Source organism: Misgurnus anguillicaudatus, chromosome 16, assembly GCF_027580225.2.
Source record: "Misgurnus anguillicaudatus chromosome 16, ASM2758022v2, whole genome shotgun sequence".
In the NCBI taxonomy this organism is placed as follows: domain Eukaryota; kingdom Metazoa; phylum Chordata; class Actinopteri; order Cypriniformes; family Cobitidae; genus Misgurnus; species Misgurnus anguillicaudatus.
This window is the reverse complement of record NC_073352.2, coordinates 18,112,997-18,132,144: the sequence shown is the minus strand read 5'-3', so window position 1 is coordinate 18,132,144 and position 19,148 is coordinate 18,112,997. Positions and strand designations below refer to the sequence as shown.

Here is a 19,148-nt window from a genome sequence, read left to right as displayed (position 1 = left end):
ACAGCCGTAGGGATAGCGTCGTCTTTATTTTATTACTCGTTTGTCTCCCCCCTCTTTACAATGGTATCGTCCTTTCCCTCAGAGACTGGCTTAGTAGAGAAAACAGGCAGGAGGAGCCGAACACGCAATCGGCTAACCTCGTTATTTCACCAAATCGATTAAACCAACGTATAATAAACCGAAAATCCGCATAAACAACGTATATACCTTATGTTTACGTCTTGGTTATACAACTGAACGATGTCAACCCCAGCAAGACGGCGTCTCATGAGAGATTTTAAACGGTAAGCGGCACGAAAAATGCTAAAGGCCCTCGGTTGCTTTTTGTAAAACCGGCTTTAACATGGCGATTTTTACATGTATACGTTTGTAACAATTTTATTTTTCGCGTGTGTTTGGCTTTTATTTATGTATTAGTCTATGATTTGGTAATATCCATGTGGTATTGTGCGTCTTACGTGTACTGTAACTTTTTGGTGAACTTGTTTTTTAAACGTCTCCAGGAGGATCCTCCAGCAGGAGTTAGCGGAGCCCCGTCCGAAAACAACATTATGGTCTGGAACGCTGTCATTTTTGGGTTCGTACCGTTTACCCTTTTAACAGCGATTAAACTCACAACATTAAGCATTTCCATTTCTTAGTTTAATCGAGGTGTATTAAATGACAATCCAGTCATATAACCTGTTTAAAATAGGCCAGATGGCCAGTGGTCCTCCATAAGAGGTGCTGGTTATTTGATATATGAAGTGACTGCGTCCTGAATAGAGCTGTGTTTTCTTGTTGTGTTGGTGAAGGAAACCGGTTATAATGTCATATCCGTATACTGTTCTGCTTCGTTATTTTTGGATTACAGTAGTGCGTATCTCTCTTGCAATTGTCAGTAAGTCTGCTTTGTTTTTTTACTGTCAGTGGTTCTGTGTAATCTAATTTGTCAAATTTCTTCTACCTACAGACCTGAAGGAACACCATTTGAAGATGGTAAGGAACAAAATTGGTCATTGATATTGGAAGACAAAGATTTGTAGGTCCTTGTTAATGTAGTGCTTGTTTGGTTGTTCCTATGTATAGAGATGTTTACCACTTTAATAGAAAGGAGGAAATAATTGAGGAGTTCAGATGCAATACCATCTTTTTTTGTGCATCTGACATAAGTGAGCATTTTTTTTATCAGGCTCTTTTGTTTAGGTTCAGTCGTTTGCCAGCCATCGCCAGCATTTTTATGATTTTCAGAAAAGTTTAATGCCTTCCAGAAAATTTTCTTCGTTAAATACATAAACATACAATTTATCAAATGAAAGAACAGTTTAATTCTGTCTTCATTGATTCTTTTTTATCACTCAAATATAAGTAGTTTTTTTTTTCAAAAATACAAAATGTTTAGCAAAAATCTGAGATAATTTCATTTTTGTAAAAAGACTTTTGTTAGAGATCAGATTTAGACCGATAATTAAAACATACACAAATTATTTGCTGTTTTTGAATCAGTGGATGCTTTACGGTTTCGGTTGGGAGAGAGCGCCCCCTGGTGGATAATAGAAAATACGGATTGCCTTAAAAACTCATCATTGGCAGGGAAAGAGTTAAGTGCAGCTAGCTTTTTGGCAAAAAAATCCACTTCTCTGGACAAGACGGTTGCAACTAAAAACATTGCAAATTATAAACGTCACAATGTAAAAAAAATGAAACTGAACCACACATTAGGAGGCACTGTGATCCATGTCACTGGCACTGCCACATTCGAGTTGTATTCAGGTCCAAGTTCTCACAAGAGACCCAAGTTTGAATGTGATTTACAGTCGTTTTGCGTGCCGTCGTTCATCCAATTTGCATTCTGTGCACTGAGAGGACTGTGTTGTAAAATCAAAGTGGCGTTTAGGACATTCTGCAAACAAAGCGATTTTTCTTAATGGCCTGACCCTGGATTTCCACCAACTGCGGAGCGGCTGCAGATCAGTTCCGCTACGTTATGGCTCCGCCATCTGCCAATACCCACCAGTTCCGTATTATTATTATTATTATTATTATTATTATTTTTTTTTAGTTCCGTATTTGTTGCATAGCGGCTGCGTACTGAAGTGATGAGGACCCATGAGGTCTCACAAATTCATGTGATGGTTGCGCGATATCTAGTTCTTTCTTCGCCAATTATGACGTTAAATGATGACGTTTTGCTGGACCAGCCCGGATCACAACACGAGATCTCGCGAATTCAGGTATGATCACGCGATATAGTCATGACTCCGCCCTATGCAGCTGTCCGGCATCCGGCAAAAATAGAAGCTTTGCGTATTTGTTCCGGAGGGGTGCGGTTGGCCGGAACGCAGCGGAAATACACACATTGACTTGAATGGAAACCGATTGACTCCGCCGCCATTCCGCATCGGATTCGCAGCCGTTCCGCAGTCGGTGGAAATCCGGGGTGAGGCCGGGATTAAGTGGATTTGAGGCAAAGGTATTTGATAACCGTTTAATACATGGCAAAAGCATTCGGTTAATATCATTTTTGACAGAGGTGGCGTTTAGCGGCTTTTGCATCTGAGCTCCTCAATTGCAAACTGATATAAATTAAACTGCTATCATTTGTTTTCAGTGTAGTTCAGGGATGGGCAACTTCTGTCCTGGAGGGCCGATGTCCTGCAGAGTTTAGCTCCAACCATAATTAAACACACCTGAAGCAGCCATTTAAGGTCTTACAGAGGGTATGTACGTGACGTCACCTTGCCCACTGAGTGGCAAAAGACAGCACGGAAGCATTTGAGTACAGCATGAAGTCAGCGAAAACACGGGGAAAACGCGTCGAAATGGGAAAAAGCTGTTGTGCGATAGACTGTACTAACAGATTAACAAGAATTCGGAGCTATCGTTTTGCAGACTGACAAAAAACACAGAAAAGAGAAGTAAATTGATCGTTCATGCCAACGTCCACAGACCACAGGTGGATTGACAAGTTGCTAGGGTCACTATCAGGCAGAGGTTACTTTCTACTTAAAAGTATTTTTTCAAGTATTTGTATTTTATCCACGTTTTTTTTTTTTTTCGGAAACATACATTCGAAAGCATATTATAATAAGTTTTACTCTAATACATTTCTTAAATAATACGTTTTTGTTTTACATTTAATATTAAGGTACATTAACATACTTTTATTCAAGTATAAATACACAATTTTAATGTAATTCGGTATTAAATAAATTTTAATATGCAATATCAAAGAATACAGAATATGATTCTATGCTTTAAAATGATAATGTTGTGAAGTAAAATTTTTCCCAATACAAACACCCTAATAAAGCACAGATGCTTGGAAAATGTAACTAATGTAACTAAGTATTGTCCACCTCTGCTATCAAGTCCAACTAAATAAAATTTAAGCTGATCATAATAGTCTGTTTTACTGGCATTTTCGCAGCAGCCGCTATGAAAACCAGCCATTTTGTAGAATGTTTGCCACTCGACGGGGCGAGTTACGGCGTGGTCACGTGGAAAAGTGACGTCAATGCATACCCTCTATTCGGCATACTAGACCGAAGTTGCCAATCCCTGGTGTAGTTGATGCAGTCCTTTCAAAAGCGACCCTGGTGTTACTAAATTGGCTTTAATCTGTTGAATAGCAGTGTATACTTTACTAAGTTTTACACATTTGGGTTCAAAACGACATTTTGTGCAAGACTGCTTATAAATGGCACTTTATATACAACATGTGATGTTCTTTGGCCTATTTAGTGTATTTGTCATGTCATATTTTTATTTATTTTATTTTACATGTGGCCAATGTCTTTTTTTTTTCTTGTCATAGGAACTTTTAAGCTCACAATAGAATTTACAGAAGAATATCCTAACAAACCTCCTACAGTTAGGTTTGTCTCCAAAATGTTTCACCCTAATGGTAAGTAGTGCTGATCATTCATGCATATGTACAGTACGTTTCTTTAAAGGAATAGATTACCTAAACATTAACATTCCCTCATAATTTACCCTTATGCCATTGGAGATGTATATGATGTCCGAAGAGCATGTGTGAAACAGTATTTGAAGATATTTAGTGTAACTGATACCAAAATAGATGACTTTAAATCTCACTGGTACTTGCATGTCGTTTAAACAGATACTGGGATAGTTTACCCCAAAATAAACATTTTCATAATTTACTCACTTGCATGTTGTTACAAACCTGTATTAATGTCTTTGTTCTGATGAACATGAAGGAAGATATTTTGAGAAATATTTGTAACCAAACCGTTTATGTACATCATTCACTTCCATAGTATTATTTTTTCCTACTATGGATGTGAATGGGGCTCATAATCAAACATTCCTAAAAATATCTTTGTGTTAATTTAGAATAAAGAAATTTATAACCACATAAGAGTCAGATGGTGACTAAATTAGTATTTTTTGGTGAACTATCCCTTTAACAACCAATGAGATTGTATCCATGTTGTTTGATACATTTTATGAATGTGCTGTTTGGAGTATCATACATTTGTGGTGGCATCTGGAGAATTAAAATTTTTGGGAGAACTATTTGTGTAACTTTGTATTAAGTTTATTTGTGCTACAATGCAACACTGTAAAATAATGTAATTTTTTGTGGTTAGTTTATGCAGATGGTAGTATATGTTTGGACATTCTTCAGAATCGCTGGAGTCCAACGTATGATGTTTCTTCAATTTTAACCTCAATACAGGTATTTAATTTTTTTTACAAAATACTGTTTTGATGGTACAGTAAGACCATAGAGGACAATTATTATATCTGCATGACTTTGTTTTTCAACATGCTTTTCATTTATCGCAGTCATTACTGGATGAGCCGAATCCAAACAGCCCTGCCAACAGCCAGGCAGCGCAGCTGTATCAGGAAAACAAGAGAGAGTATGAAAAACGCGTGTCTGCCATTGTGGAACAGAGCTGGCGTGACTGTTGACCCTCCACACAGGTTACAACGTATGAACAATAGTCAGCCTCAGCCAACCAGAGGAAAAAAACACCTTGCAAAGAATTAAATAAAAACGCATCATATTTTGAATCATTTTCCACTTACTCAGTAGATTTGTCTGTTTTGTAGCTGTTGCAAGATTAGAGTGCTGTTGTATTGTGGTCTCTCTCTTCACGCAAAATCTTATGTAAAATGATAAACATTAATTTAACAAAATATTGTTGCTAGGGTTACTTGCTTTTATTTGGCCTGCCCTCATTTTGGAACTTTGTTTTTCATCTTTCCATTTTTTTTTTTGGCTGTATAGTTTCTCAGACAGTGTGAAAAAGTTAGGTATTAACATGTTGGTTATGATTTTCAGTACGTTTCAGTATATTTGTTTGAGTCTTGAGTCCCAAGTATTGTACTATATACATAAATACAGAGTTTCAGTATAAACAGCAAGGACTTGTCTTGTGAAGGATTCTTTCAAGATTCAAAAAGGTGTAGATTTGGTATAACTGCACTTGAAAACTGATATTTAGATTCATACGTCAAAGCAAAGTAATGTGGGTATTGGCCTTAAAAAACATGTATAAGTGGTTTGTTATGCTCTTTTAATTTGTAATTTTCACGGCTCATACGGCTAAGGACATATCTATTGACACTGTTTACTAGTAATTGTTAAAAAAAAACATTCAGAGCATTACAAATTGGCACTGTTGACTGTTTTTCTGTATTTACGTTTTATGTCTGTTGCACCCCAGTTGTGTGGTTTTCAATAAAGTGCCGTTTATTTTTTACATTGCTTATCCAAACACATGGGCATGATGCCGTTTTGCTATGTCCATTTTAGCTATTTTATTTTTTGTTCTTTATCACCAGAGTTTAAGAGTGTCAGATTTGCACTAGTAACCCATGTAAGAAACTGTACATTTTCTCACTTCTTGTAAATAAACCGTAAAATTAAACTTTGGTTTCTTCCTTGAACAAAAGTTCGTGAAACGATCAACGACTGTTTAATATGTGGAACAAGCAGACTGGTTGGTAGTATTCACAACAAATAACTTATGTACAGCAAGTCAAAACAGGAGACAAGTTGGAGACTTAAAATTGTACAGTCAACATCTAAAATTGACAAAAATATATAGTGTTTTAAGATATATTTAAAGATTTTATCTTACAACACGATAGGCAGTGAACGAGTGTAACGTCTGAAAATATGAAGTGGAATGTAACTTGAGAACACATGCTGCCAAAAGACCCCCCCTACTAATATCTGTGTCAATAAATATCATTTACAGGATACAAGGTATGACGATTTAGTTAGGAAGCCAGTTTACAACATATGATGCTAACCTGAAGATATCTAACTGAACAAGGGTGTATAGGGAAGAACAGGGTGCAGATATATGAATTTAGGAACAGACTGCCACCTTACATCTTAAGAAAATAAGATTTACACTCTTCTGAAAGTAAAGAGTACAGTCACTGTGAGACCTGAGGTTTCACCAGTTCATAGTGCCCTACTTGCCCCTCCTGCAAAAGCTGACCAATCAGCTGGTCCTTCTGAACTTTACGGCTAACCACGAGAAATCGCTGTTTGCCTTGTCCGTACGATTTGCTGCGCAGCCCGTACTTCTGGGATATCTGATGGATCTGTTTGCGCTCATCGTTATGGAGCTCGGTGGAGAAGCGCAGATCATCTTGACGGTCTGATGTGGCGTAATTCCGAATGATTTCATCGATATCGCGCTTAGTTAGCTGCTTGGCATGCCTGTCCATATCCATACCAAGTCCTTCCCTGGTAAACTGCTCTTTAACCCTGATAGGTTCAGCAATTCCCTCTCCTTCTCTTCCTAAGCCTCCACCTGTCCAGCCCATCTTACGAAGTAGCTGGTTACCAATGTTGTCCTCTTTGATTTCCTGTCGCATGTACTCCTCGCCTGAATGCGCTATGATTTGATTTCGTGAAATCGCGTCTGCGTAACCCTCTATTCTGAGATTGGATTTCACCACCGCTTGCGTTCTTTTAAGCGTGGCGAGCGCCTCCTCTGCCGCAATATGCTTCACTGTCTTTTTGGGTCCGATGCCTGCAGCCACATACTGACCGTCTAGGAAAACTTCGCATTTCCAGTTATGGTCTGGCAGAACTGTGAATTTGTAGTCGGCAAACATTTTATTAAACTGTGCGGTGTCATTTATTATGCAAATGGCATTATCGGAGTTTTGAAGGATGACCAGGTCACAGAGTTGTTTTTTTCGGCCACCGTGCTGGCCAGAGCGACCACCGGGTTGCTCCGAATTGTGGTTTCCTCTTGGCACTTGCTGCTGCTGTTGTTCCTGCTCCTTGCGAGCAGCCTGGTTCATTCGCAATATCTTGACTGCATTCACCGCCGCTAAATGTTTGGAGCTCTTCTTATTTCCTCGGCCTTGTGCCACTAGCTCATCTTGTAAATACACACTGCACTGCCATAAATTGCTGTTAGGAACTGGGTCAAAACTATAATCGACTTTCATGCGGTTAAAGGCGGCAGAGTTATTAAGCATACAGATGGCATCGTGTGCGTTTTCCATAAGAACAAACTCAGTCCAATGTTTGCTCCTGTCGGGCTCATACTGGCCTTTGGTGCTGGGCGGTGGCTTGGTGTCTGGGTTGCGAAGAGGTGGGGGGAGGGTTGGATTTGGGCTGTTAACCTGGCACACAATCATATCATTGACATAATTACGCTTATATTCCCTCTGCACGACACGAACCTCCACCGGCTTCATGAAAAGCTTGACCGCCTGTTCTGACGCACGGTCCCTGGCGCCATTTTTGCTGCCGGAGTAGCCTGTTGCCAGGTAAACGCTCTGACATCTCAGCTCACATGCATAGCCTTCGGAGGGTACTTTCCTTTTCTTAGGCAGGTCGGAGGGTGGTATATCTTTTAGATTCACGTAGATATACTCAGGGTTAGTTTTACAGGCCTGAATGCTGCGGCTAAGTATGAGATTGTCATTTGGCAAGTCAGATCCACTCATAAACGCAGGATCTCTGAGGGCGACCGCAATGGCCGATGACACTCTGGCAATTAGCCTCTTTTTTTCATTTACTGTTGATGCGAGGATAGGAGTTGGCAGCAAAGGTGTAGGACCATCCCTGGTGAAAGTCTTGCTTGAACTTGGTCTATCCGGCTGGCCAAAGCCCAGTCCACAGCGCCCGCCGTCAGACCTTCCAGTACCTCCGATTTCATCACATCGAACCTCTTGTAAGTCTGACTGTTTGGCATTATGTGCTTCGTACCTTGCGGTGTACTCCTGCTGCAATTTGGCCATAAAGTTTGCCGTGGATTCTCTGCTGCTGTAGCCGAGCCCACTTGTGCCACTCGCAGCCATGCCTTTGTTACTGTGCTCAGGCCTTCCATAACTTCCTGTTTCGACAGCGGCAGAGGACGAAGAGGGGCCGGTATCACGGCTACCGTTATATGGTTGATGTTCTTGTTCTCTCGGCCTTACATCATTCGTTTCGCTCTTCCTGCTCTCCTTCTCGTTTTCTTTCTCATCAGTTTCTCCCGGTCCACTGCTGCTGCTCACAAACTTAACCGGTTCGAATCGTGGTCTGGTAATATATTTTGTAACAGCCATCTTTTTCACAGGTTGCTCACCTAGGATACAGAATCGTATAGGATTAAATCCTATGGATCATCCTATCTAATATAAAATACATTATCTGAAATATATATATATATATATATATATATATGGAAATAACCTTGATATCTTTAATATTGAAAGATTAAGGCCATGTCAGAGATTGAAATTATTGAATGAATCAAACTTTGATGTTTGATATCTTATAATTTGATTACGAGACTTTAACCCGTAATATCACATATTTTAAAAATCTATGCAAAACAACTAAAACTTGTGTGTGCCTTGCCCTTGACAGACAGATTAACTAAAAGAACCCTGAAAGCATTGACATACTTACCTTCTTTTGGTGAATTTGATCTCTTTTTTGTGACCAACTCAAAAGAGGGCATTTCGCCAACAGAAATCCCTTCTGCCATCTCAAGCACCCTTTCCATCAGCTCACGGCCATACCTACCCAAAGACAATCAACTGCATTACTTGCTTGCCATTACTGTTTCAGCACTTTGTTATTAGCATGGTATTAAGATAGCATAGCATCAACTTCAAACCCATAGCATTGGTCTCTGTACAAAATCGTCTCGAAAGTTGCATACACGGGTAAACTATATATAGTAAACAGACGGATTCTCACCTGCAACCCATAAAAACGTGGTTAACCCACACCATCGACAGGGCCAGCAGTTTATCAACAGCATTTCCTTCATATTCGCTAATGTGCTTCAATATAAACTGACGCCTGGCTGACCATTGCTTTTCACTCTCGAACCGCTGTCGGTATTGATTTATATCACATGGGCGAGAGTCCAGACCCGAGGATTTCACCGAATCGCACATGCCCGGTGGCTGAGCTCTGATCATCCCGGTGTATAACGCTAGCGAACAGCTAACCGGAAGCAACGTCACACGTCGCGCGGTGTATGCTGGGAACTCCACGGGGGGACTTTGCGGCGAGCTAATGCTAAAAACAACCTCATTATGGAAGTGTTTATTTGAACGTTAACAGTTAAAAATGAGTGTTAACGATGGTACCAACTGAGAGGGTCGCTCGATGGTATGCATGACATTTATTACTATGCTATTTCAGTAAAACCACAGTCCACAACATCGTTTCACATAGTTTAACCGTGATATTTGTAAGTTAGTAAAACGACGGTAATATAAAAGGCAATAAACACACCAAAAACACGGTTACCCCAATATTACTATGATAAAATCGTTGTTTATTTTGATAATGAGTAACCAAAAACAAAATGTGTTTACTGTCCTATCAGCAAATGTACCTGTAGCTAGTGATGGTCGTTTTCGAAGCACTGCTTCATTAGGCTTCGAAACATTTACGAATCTTTTGTTTCGAATCAGTGGTTCGGAGTGTGTTTCAAACTGGCCCAAGTCACGTGATTTTAGCAAACGAGGCTTCATTACGTCATAACTGTTTCGAAAATCTGATGGTTCACTTTGATGTGGACAATAAAGGAAAGTCTTATGACAAAAAAAAATTTGATGGTTCACCACTAGGGGGAGTTGATCACAAATGACCAGTGTCTAATATGTTTAGGTGAACTCGGGTCAGTTTTATTATGCAAGTTCATAAAACATTTATCATTATGACTAATAACACTATCATTTTGTCTACTTTTTGTTTATAGACAGATTTAATGACAAACATTTGCATAATTAAAAGGGTAGTTAGTTTTAATGATTTGTTTGCCCTAAATAAAACTAAAAACACATAATACACTTTTAATTAGGTTTTAATTAAGTTGAATAATTTTTAACCATATTTTAATAAAAAATCTTGCTATTGTAAAAAAAGTGTAAAATGTTTGGACAGATCTGCTTTTACACTCTTTTGACCAGTAGGGGTCGCCAGCCTGTGTGGTGTTTCGAACTGCTTCGAAAAACTGAATCAATTTTCGAAGCAATTGGTTCAATTGATTCGAAGCTTCGAAAAGCTTCGTTTCTCCCATCACTACCAGAAGCTGTCATTTGACATGTGATTTGGAAGAAGCCGAACTATCCCTTTAACGATGTTAAGCTGTACTCATACACACATAGTGCAATGTTTTTTTAATGCATGTACCAATCCAAAAGATAATGATGAAATAAAAATAGCTAATGTTTTTGTCGCATGCCTTTGGATAAAGATGCTGTGGTGCTTTTGAATGAGACTGGAGTGTTAAACTCAATGACATGACATGCAAGTGAGTCATGCACATACCTTCTCAGATTCCTGAATAAAATATGTATTTATAATAATAAAACTGCTTGTTGTATGGAAATTAAGCTCAGTGTTTATTCATGTTTCAGAATGCCAATACAACAAAATAGAAACAACAAACATAACAAAACCTGAATGATACAATAAAAGTACTACTAATATACAAGTCTGTCTACTTAGTCATTTCATGTAATGGTATTTTACAGAGTAGCGTGCTACTATTTTTATAGCAACAGTTTGGGCAGTGCCCTTTTCTATTTAAACATGACAATAGTGTGCACAAAGCAATGATTCAGTCTAACGTGGAAGAATTTGACTCATTTGCATATAGCCCAGACCTGAACCCTGCCAAACACCTTTGGTATGACTTGCAGGCTTTGAGTCAAACACTCTTCGTCACCCAAAACCCATCAATGACTTTGACACATCTACAGTAGTTTCGAACAAAAAGGCCCTTCCAAAACGGTATTGTTTTTTGTAAGGTTTGTTTGTGAAAACTAAGGGCTAGTCTTGCATTAATCTAAAACCTGTCTGCGAAACTGTCCCATTACTCCATAGTGTAGGTTTATTATCACAAACTTAAATCAAGATGCTAAACCACTTATGATGAAGGCAGAAGTACCGTAGTATAACATTTAAAAGCCTTAGATTAGTGGTTACTTTTCAAAGGCCTTTGAGTTAGTTTTTACCATAACACAAGTAATTCCTGTTACACAGATATTTGCAACAAGGACGAATCGCTGACATCTGGCTCATGAAACGAGGTTGTCCAACAAATTGACATCTGTTCTTGTGTGTCTCTCATCCTTGTTTATTCCTTATCCTCATTTGCTGTAGAATTTACTCAAGATTTATATCAGACCTATAATAATTAAAAAAAATAAGAGAAAGGCATTACTTTATCAGTAGCTTTAATTGTTTAAAATTGGTTGTTAAAGATAAGAATATTTGCATTTTTTGATACTTACACGTCTGCTCAGTTTGACACAATGCATAAGAAAGCAGTTAGAAGAAAATAAAACAATACACTTTACGGCATTTAAGTATTCGAGGTGAAAAAGAAGGACACTTCCAACGAGCACCCAAAGTGCTCCACTTCCGCGCACCAATTTTGCACACTAAAAATTCCTCCTTAGTACTTCTTGAGATAATCCTAAGGACATCCAAGTGTACTTCACTGTGCTACTCCGAGACACCATAAACACGAACCAAAATGTGCTAAAAATGTATCTAGGTACCACCCGCAGCAAACCCGAACCCATCTTTGTATGAAAGTTGAGTTCAAGTTCAATACAAGTGTCAACCAAATACATCTTTAACACAGAGATAGCATGTTAAAAGTGCACTTTAGTTCATATTCAAGGTGTCTCAAAATAGCACAAATAAGTACACCCAAACAATCCCAAGAACATTTCAAGAAGCAGTAAAGATGAATTTTTAGTATATGAAGTACAAAACTAGTGTGTGAAAACAAAGCACCCCAAGTACACCATGGAAGTGTACCACTTTTTCACCTGTAGCATCAGTATTTATAGCAATTTATTATTATTATTTATTACTTTATTATGGTTTTGTCAATTATTTATGTTTTAAACTTCACAAAACGTTCATAAAAAGAAGGAAAAGTTAGCATAGTCAAATAGGAAACAGGAATAACAAATAGGACATCATCTGTCAACACACATAGTATATTTCTCATAATAATAAAAAAAACTTCACCTGCTGGTTTGGGTGACATGAGCACCAGAGGGAGCTCAGCAGTAATGTTACTGTGAAAACAAGTTACACACAAATGAGTTCATACCGCACACTCCTGGCTTTATAGTCTTTGATGTTTAATAATGGTACTGTGACTAAGCGGACTGTTCTTCATTAAGCAGCTGTGTTAGGACATTATCAAGGAAAAGATCCTTCTTAATGACACAACAAAAGACATTAGAGAAATAACAGTCTCAATATTGCTCCAGCACACAAACAACATCCATTACTCACTGACATTGAAAGAAAACATGTAGATATTTACCTTGTTGTGAGACTTCCAAGGAGTCCACCTCCCATCATCAGGGTAACCTTAATTTTGTAGGAAACCATGATGCCTCGCATTTCCTTATTCATATCCATATCTGGAAGCAGACTGCAAGAGATGCAGAAGAAAGAACTTGTTGAACTATATGTACATTTTGCAAATAAAATAGATCTATTATGTGAACTTTGAGAGTGAAATGTTTTAAATAGATATACAGTCTTTACAATTATCAAGAATATAGAAATGCAGGTTAAAATATGAAATATTTTTACATGGCAAAATAAAGATTTACTAACAGCGTTGAAGAAGCCAGATTGGTGTCTTCATCCTTGAGTTTGCCATCCAGCGCAAGACCAAATTTCTCTTTGTTTTTAGCCAGCAATGGATTGACTTTGTATTCCTTTTCAAAGGTAGAGTTACCATTCACCTGGTCCCTGTTACCAAAATGTTGATGGGTTGTTATTATAAATAGACAACTTGTTGAAAATGTCAACCTAGACATGATCTTTGATAAAATAACAAAAGTGATCAATTCTGAATTACCCAAATTCTTCGTCCAGGACACATTTGTAGTATTTGTCCGCTGAGTAAAGCACAACATCTGTAATTTGGTAAACTGAAACACACAATGACCTAAACTTTACTTTGGATCACTGTGCCAAATTACATTCCTTCTAGTAAGTAAAGGGTTTTCATTATTTACACACCCCCCGTGATGTTATTCCAACCCTGTATGATTTTTACTTTTTTAGTCAAAATATTAGGGGGGTGATTCTCACAAAACCATTGAAACACCACGGCACTAATGATTTTAGCTTTAAAATGTGTAATATAGTAACATTAAAAAGCATCAGAATTAACACAATACTGTGTTCTACCTTGCACAATGTGTGATTTCAACATAAGAATTTATAATTGGAAATTTTATCTAATTTTCTGCTGAAATTCTCATTACTGCAATGTGTCCGGCTGTGTTTGAACATGCGTTATGTTGTAATTTAATCAAATTAACACAAAAATATTAAGAAAAAAATAAATGGATGTTTTGCTAGACTACTTTAGATGACAGAAAAAATATTTACTGAATATTCATGTATAAATTGCCTGATGTTCTCATCCTCCGCAACACTTTTTGAGAACAGTTTAAGCACACATACAGAATTTTAATAAAGTTTGATTTTGAGTGACCAAGCACATGGACCAGTTACTTCAAGATGGCTACCAGGTAAGATCATTTTTTTACAGTTAATTTGAAATATTGTCTTGTCAGAATGCTTACAAGACATTTTGATGATCATTACCGCAAAAGATGCTTATTAAATGTTAATTTAATTAATAGAAGCATAATACTTTGATTTTAAATGCATGTGCAGAATCTCCAAATTATGTTCTTTCAGGTTTGTCATGTCATTTTGAAAATATGTCAGTGTTGATGTTTTCTGACTGTTGCGGTAATGAGATTTTTTAGGACTAATTTTTTAAATTATGTTACAAAAAGTGTTAAATGATAAGTAAAAGTTTTTAAATTAATGTTCCCATTTACTCCAGACTTTGTTTTTCAATGTCTGGTGGGAAAAAAAGGAAAATTTAAGCAATTTTTACATTTTCATGCTTGACATTTTTAAAACCAAGTTTTCGTGAGAATCACTCAGGGAATGGTGTTCTGAAGCTATCAGTCAATAACGTTATGTCTTGTGTATCCCACAGAAAAAATAATTTAGGGTGAACTGTCCCTTTATGTGTAGGGGGTGAAGACTACTTACTAGTGATTTTGATTTTCTTCACTACTTTACTGGTCTCATTATTTACTTTTACTTTGACAGGAATCGGCTCTCCGTGGTAGTAGAGCTAAAATGTGGAGAAATGAAGCTTAGTTGACTTGATGTGTCACCATATTAAAATATGTTGATACAGACAGAGTCACATGATCTGCAACATTGTACCTCCTTCTCTATGGAGGCTTCTAAGTGAATTGGTTTGTCCATTGTTATAAAGTGTTTATTGAGGTCAGCCTTGGGTCCAGCTGCTAGCTTCTCCGGTGCATACTGGATTTTACGGATGGTCAAGCGACAAATGTCCCTGTAAAGAGTCACCGGTAGAGTTGTTAAAAAAATGCATTTCTTCTCATAGCATGTTAAAATGGAGCACTACATACTTCTTTGAAATTTTCTCATTCAGGTTGTCTGCTTCATTTGCAATATAAGCTTTTATTTCATAGTCAACCCCACAAGGCTGTAAAAGTAAAACACGAGAGATGTTAGAAAGAGAGACAGTTATATTGTATGTGTTTTTGTTTGTGTACCTTGCCAACGTCCTCTGGTGCTGGTTGAATGGAAACTGAGCATGGAAGATGAACTGGAATCTGAGAGTAAAGAGAAAACGAAGGACAATAACTGATATATTTGTTTGTTCTCAGTTATGTATGAGTGAATTTGTTGAATTACATCAAAAGTGAAGGGGTGTCCTTGGTCCCCAGCTTTCTTTAAAAGGACGTCCTGCATTGGTGTAGTGTTGGGTGGCTTGTTTGTTGGAGGTGGATACATCTGAATGCGCTTTACCCAGATGTCTTTCCTAAAGGAAACTCCAATCACATCAAGATTTTCTCTTCCATAGTGGAACGTACATGCAAGCTGTACCCAGACTGAAAAATAAAGTTAATCTAAATGAATAGTCCTTTAATCAATTCATTTATCCACCTCCAGTTTTAATAAAGGCATTGTGTTTGTTTATTATACCTTGTCTTCCATTCAGATTTGAAGGGTCGATCTTGAGCACCCCATCTGAGAGTGAAATTAAAGTGCAGGTATATACATTTAACTCCAGGGTTTTAGTTAAGAAAACTATATTAAACGAGAACAGTATCAAATCAAAGAATGATAATAATAGTATTATTATTTGTATTGGTTTACATTAATGCATTTAAGCAGATAAAAGATAAAATAATAATGCATAATTAATAAAACCAAGCAAACCGATTGAATCAACATGTTCCACATGGTCCACAAAGTCTCTCCTCCCCAAATAAAGGCAAAGCTGTAAAAAAAACAACAACAACTGAGATGACAGACATCTGTAACTGCTTTTAAAAGATATGACATGTAAAATGGGAGAGTCTTACTGAACCATTGCCACTAGCCTTCTTATAGATCCTGAAAAACAGCATAACATCCAATGTAAATTTATCTTACAATAATAAAATTAAAACAGTTTAAATGACTCTCTTAAAGGTGATTTGTATTTTTCTATTTTAAAATGATGTCTTCTGTCTGATCTCAACACAGCGAGGCCACATTTTTACAGATCACTAAGTGAACCGTTTGTTGGATGAATCCCCTGAAAAGTTTAAACACTATGGGATCTGTATAATAATACTTTAGTCAAATCTGCATGTGTTTGAAGAACTAGCCAGAGAGGAAATATACATAATATTTAGGCTGTATGTGAAGAACAGAGGCTGATGCAGCAACATTGGCTTACTTTACAAATTACATTGTTCACGATTAAATGGGTAGTATACAAAAAATTATTAACAAACTATCATCTCAAATGTTATAATATGAACATGTGCACTGTAAAAGATTTCTGTAGAAACTACAGTATTATGGCAACTAGCTGCCAGTAACTTAATGTAGATTTTACATTTATGTTATTTGGCAACAGTTTGTTCAAAGTTAAATGAACATGAAGCATTATCAGTCTATATCTTCTACAGTAAGTTACTGGCAACCAGCTGCATAATTACAGCTATTTTTTTACAGTATGGATATATTTTATCACTGTAAAACATCTTTATTATACTCAATATCTATTAGTTTAACATGAAAAGATTTGTAATTTTGCATGAGGTGATTAGTCATCTACATATGCTAAACTTTACACTGTTACTTTTAAAGTCTAATCCAGTGAATCCAAAAAGAGATTTAATGTAATCTGGTAATCCAGTGGGATTGTAGACCAAATAGACTTTGTGATTTAATACTACTTGGGAACAGAGTGTAGGATTATTACAAGAAGCATGCTTAGTCTATGTTATAAATATAACTGAACAATCTGAAAGATAAAGAAAGAAAGAAGTGTACAGTCTGCACGGTGTTGCATGGATTCAGGTAATACACAAATAAATGTATCTTGCAGTGTAAGTTGCTTTTAAAATAAACTTTATAGATGTGGGTGAATCTTTTTTTTTAAAGTTAATTATTTTATATAAACTTACTTAGCCATGGTGTTGGATATTCACCCAATGTTTTCTGAAATTAGAAATAAAATGGTTAAAGAGACAACTTTACCAGCAGAGGGCAGTGTTTTGATTTTTAATCGTTGAACTGAGTCTGTTTGCACTATTCATGTCTGTGTTGTCCTGCTGAGATGTAATCCAGTGGAGTTTATCAGGGAAGAGGAGATTAACACAATGATAAACTCATCTATAATCCTTTACAGAAACTGCTCTTAGGATTGACTCTTATCTGTTTCTGTGTAACTCTGTAAATAATGCCAGGTATTTAAGTGTGTACGTTCAGTTAAATGGATTTGTTTTGCAGTTCAATAATAAAAATATTACAACCCAAATGTACTATTTGTTGAATTTGATAAAGAAATATACATTAAACAAATGCGCACACATTGGATATAATGCTGTGCAAGAAGTAGCTTAATTTCCTCACCATTTAATAATACTTAATTTAAACAAATGTAAAGCCTGGGAACATACAAGATATATTTTGCCTTTTGTCAGTAAATGTCAAGATTATGAATAAGCACCATACAAGACCATGCAAACAACCGATTCTTATCCACTCTCCGGTTTAGGTGATTTTATCATCATTGAATTTAATCACACATACAGTATACACTCAATTTGCCTCACTTGTTTTTTTTTACAATAACGCACAATATCCTTATTAAACAATGGCATATTATTAAAAAATTCATTGCTGTGTATAGCTCTTGCAAGTTTATCTATGTATGTTTGTAATCTGATTCATGGTCCAAATCTCACCTGCGTCTGGTTGTGGCAGGTTGTCCTTTATACTTATGTTGTTCTGCAGTTGTTGTTGTGAGTTCTGTAGCTTGTTTCCCACTTCATCTTCAATGCTTTTATATTCCAAACCCTCCTCTCTCTCTCTCTATTGCTTACACGCCTCATGTAATAAAGTGCTCCAATCCTATTAGTTCATTAGTCATCTTCTTTCTCAGGGTACAATGTGTATAAAAATAAACACAGTATTGGACGCAGGGACAATCTATTGGAGGTACATGAATGAGAGTGTCAGTCTCAGGCTCATCTATAAAAAGAAAAACTAGTTAAATATAGTATTGGTATAAAGACTTTTAAGCACCCACTGTTGCTTCAGATTCCAAACATGAGTCCAGAACAACGGCAACAACAGTCACCCCTATAATTAATATATACAAAATATTAAAATAAATAAATGTGACCACTAAGATTAATAATGAATAATATTAACAATGACATATTCAAAAAGCATGCACAGTCAGTTTGTTAAAGGAATAGTCTACTCATTTTCAATATTAAAATATGTTATTACCTTAACTAAGAATTGTTGATACATCTCTCTATCATCTGCGTGCGTGCACGTAAGCGCTGGAGCGCGCTGCGACGCTTCGATAGCATTTAGCTTAGCCCCATTCATTCAATGGTACCATTTAGAGATAAAGTTAGAAGTGACCAAACACATCAACGTTTTTCCTATTTAAGACGAGTAGTTATACGAGCAAGTTTGGTGGTACAAAATAAAACGTAGCGCTTTTCTAAGCGGATTTAAAAGAGGAACTATATTTTATGGTGTAATAGCACCTTTGGGAGTACTTCGACTCGGCGCAGTAACACCTTCCCTCTCCCATTATGAGAGTGTGAAGGGGAGCGGACTTTTCAGGCGAGTCAAAGTACTCCCAAAAGTGGTATTACGCCATAAAATATAGTTCCTCTTTTAAATCCGCTTAGAAAAGCGCTATGTTTTATTTTGTACCACCAAACTTGCTCGTATAACTACTCGTCTTAAATAGGAAAAACGTTGATGTGTTTGGTCACTTCTAACTTTATCTCTAAATGGTACCATTGAATGAATGGGGCTAAGCTAAATGCTATCGAAGCGTCGCAGCGCGCTCCAGCGCTTACGTGCACGCACACAGATGATAGAGGGATGTATCAACAATTCTTAGTTAAGGTAATAACATATTTTAATATTGAAAGTGAGTAGACTATGCCTTTAAAATCACTTTGTTTTAGAACCTCCACTTTCACAATAGAAGATATTTTGATCAATGATGGCAAGCACTTCCATAGTATTTGTTCTTCATACTATGGAAATCAGTGCAGTACCATCAACTGTG

At 37.0% G+C, this 19,148-nt stretch overlaps 3 protein-coding genes across 9 annotated transcripts in view; 1 reads left to right on the top strand and 2 right to left on the bottom strand.

Moving 5' to 3' along the window:
- The first annotated feature begins 61 nt into the window (after positions 1-61).
- On the top strand, positions 62-5,888 carry ube2a (ubiquitin-conjugating enzyme E2A (RAD6 homolog)). The gene is made up of 6 exons (XM_055178813.2): positions 62-284; positions 497-577; positions 953-978; positions 3,797-3,886; positions 4,599-4,687; positions 4,798-5,888. Exons 1-6 carry the CDS (start codon positions 241-243, stop codon positions 4,924-4,926), a joined length of 459 nt encoding a protein of 152 aa, XP_055034788.1. The 5' UTR covers positions 62-240; the 3' UTR covers positions 4,927-5,888.
- Positions 5,889-5,913: 25 nt separating this feature from the next.
- On the bottom strand, positions 5,914-9,939 carry nkrf (NFKB repressing factor). 2 transcript variants are annotated; one of them, XM_055178794.2, is made up of 3 exons: positions 9,834-9,939; positions 8,891-9,003; positions 5,914-8,564 (listed from the first exon to the last, which is right to left on the bottom strand). In XM_055178794.2, the coding sequence occupies exons 2-3, from the start codon at positions 8,985-8,987 to the stop codon at positions 6,406-6,408; spliced, it is 2,256 nt and encodes a 751-aa protein (XP_055034769.2). In that variant the 5' UTR covers positions 8,988-9,003; positions 9,834-9,939; the 3' UTR covers positions 5,914-6,405. The 2 variants fall into 2 exon arrangements, with proteins under 2 accessions (XP_055034769.2, XP_055034768.2); XM_055178793.2 differs by lacking the exon at positions 9,834-9,939 and adding an exon at positions 9,185-9,565.
- An 879-nt stretch (positions 9,940-10,818) lies between these two features.
- The window catches only part of arr3b (arrestin 3b, retinal (X-arrestin)), a 34,811-nt gene continuing 26,481 nt past the window's right edge, over positions 10,819-19,148 (bottom strand). Inside the window, exons 3-18 of one of the 6 annotated variants that reach the window (XM_073854240.1) lie at positions 18,134-18,190; positions 17,794-18,037; positions 17,011-17,044; positions 15,916-15,946; positions 15,770-15,830; positions 15,533-15,637; positions 15,242-15,438; positions 15,100-15,159; positions 14,953-15,029; positions 14,741-14,876; positions 14,561-14,645; positions 13,341-13,413; positions 13,094-13,231; positions 12,795-12,905; positions 12,491-12,540; positions 10,819-11,633 (exon numbers count right to left, since the gene is read on the bottom strand). In XM_073854240.1, coding sequence (XP_073710341.1) covers positions 11,623-11,633; positions 12,491-12,540; positions 12,795-12,905; positions 13,094-13,231; positions 13,341-13,413; positions 14,561-14,645; positions 14,741-14,876; positions 14,953-15,029; positions 15,100-15,159; positions 15,242-15,438; positions 15,533-15,637; positions 15,770-15,830; positions 15,916-15,946; positions 17,011-17,018 — 1,143 coding nt within the window. In that variant the 5' untranslated portion in view covers positions 17,019-17,044; positions 17,794-18,037; positions 18,134-18,190 and the 3' untranslated portion in view covers positions 10,819-11,622. Of the gene's footprint in view, positions 11,634-12,490; positions 12,541-12,794; positions 12,906-13,093; positions 13,232-13,340; positions 13,414-14,560; positions 14,646-14,740; positions 14,877-14,952; positions 15,030-15,099; positions 15,160-15,241; positions 15,439-15,532; positions 15,638-15,769; positions 15,831-15,915; positions 15,961-17,010; positions 17,045-17,793; positions 18,080-18,133; positions 18,191-19,148 lie in introns of those variants that run through there. The other 5 variants (XM_073854239.1, XM_055178803.2, XM_073854241.1 and 2 more) reach the window with 5 other exon arrangements.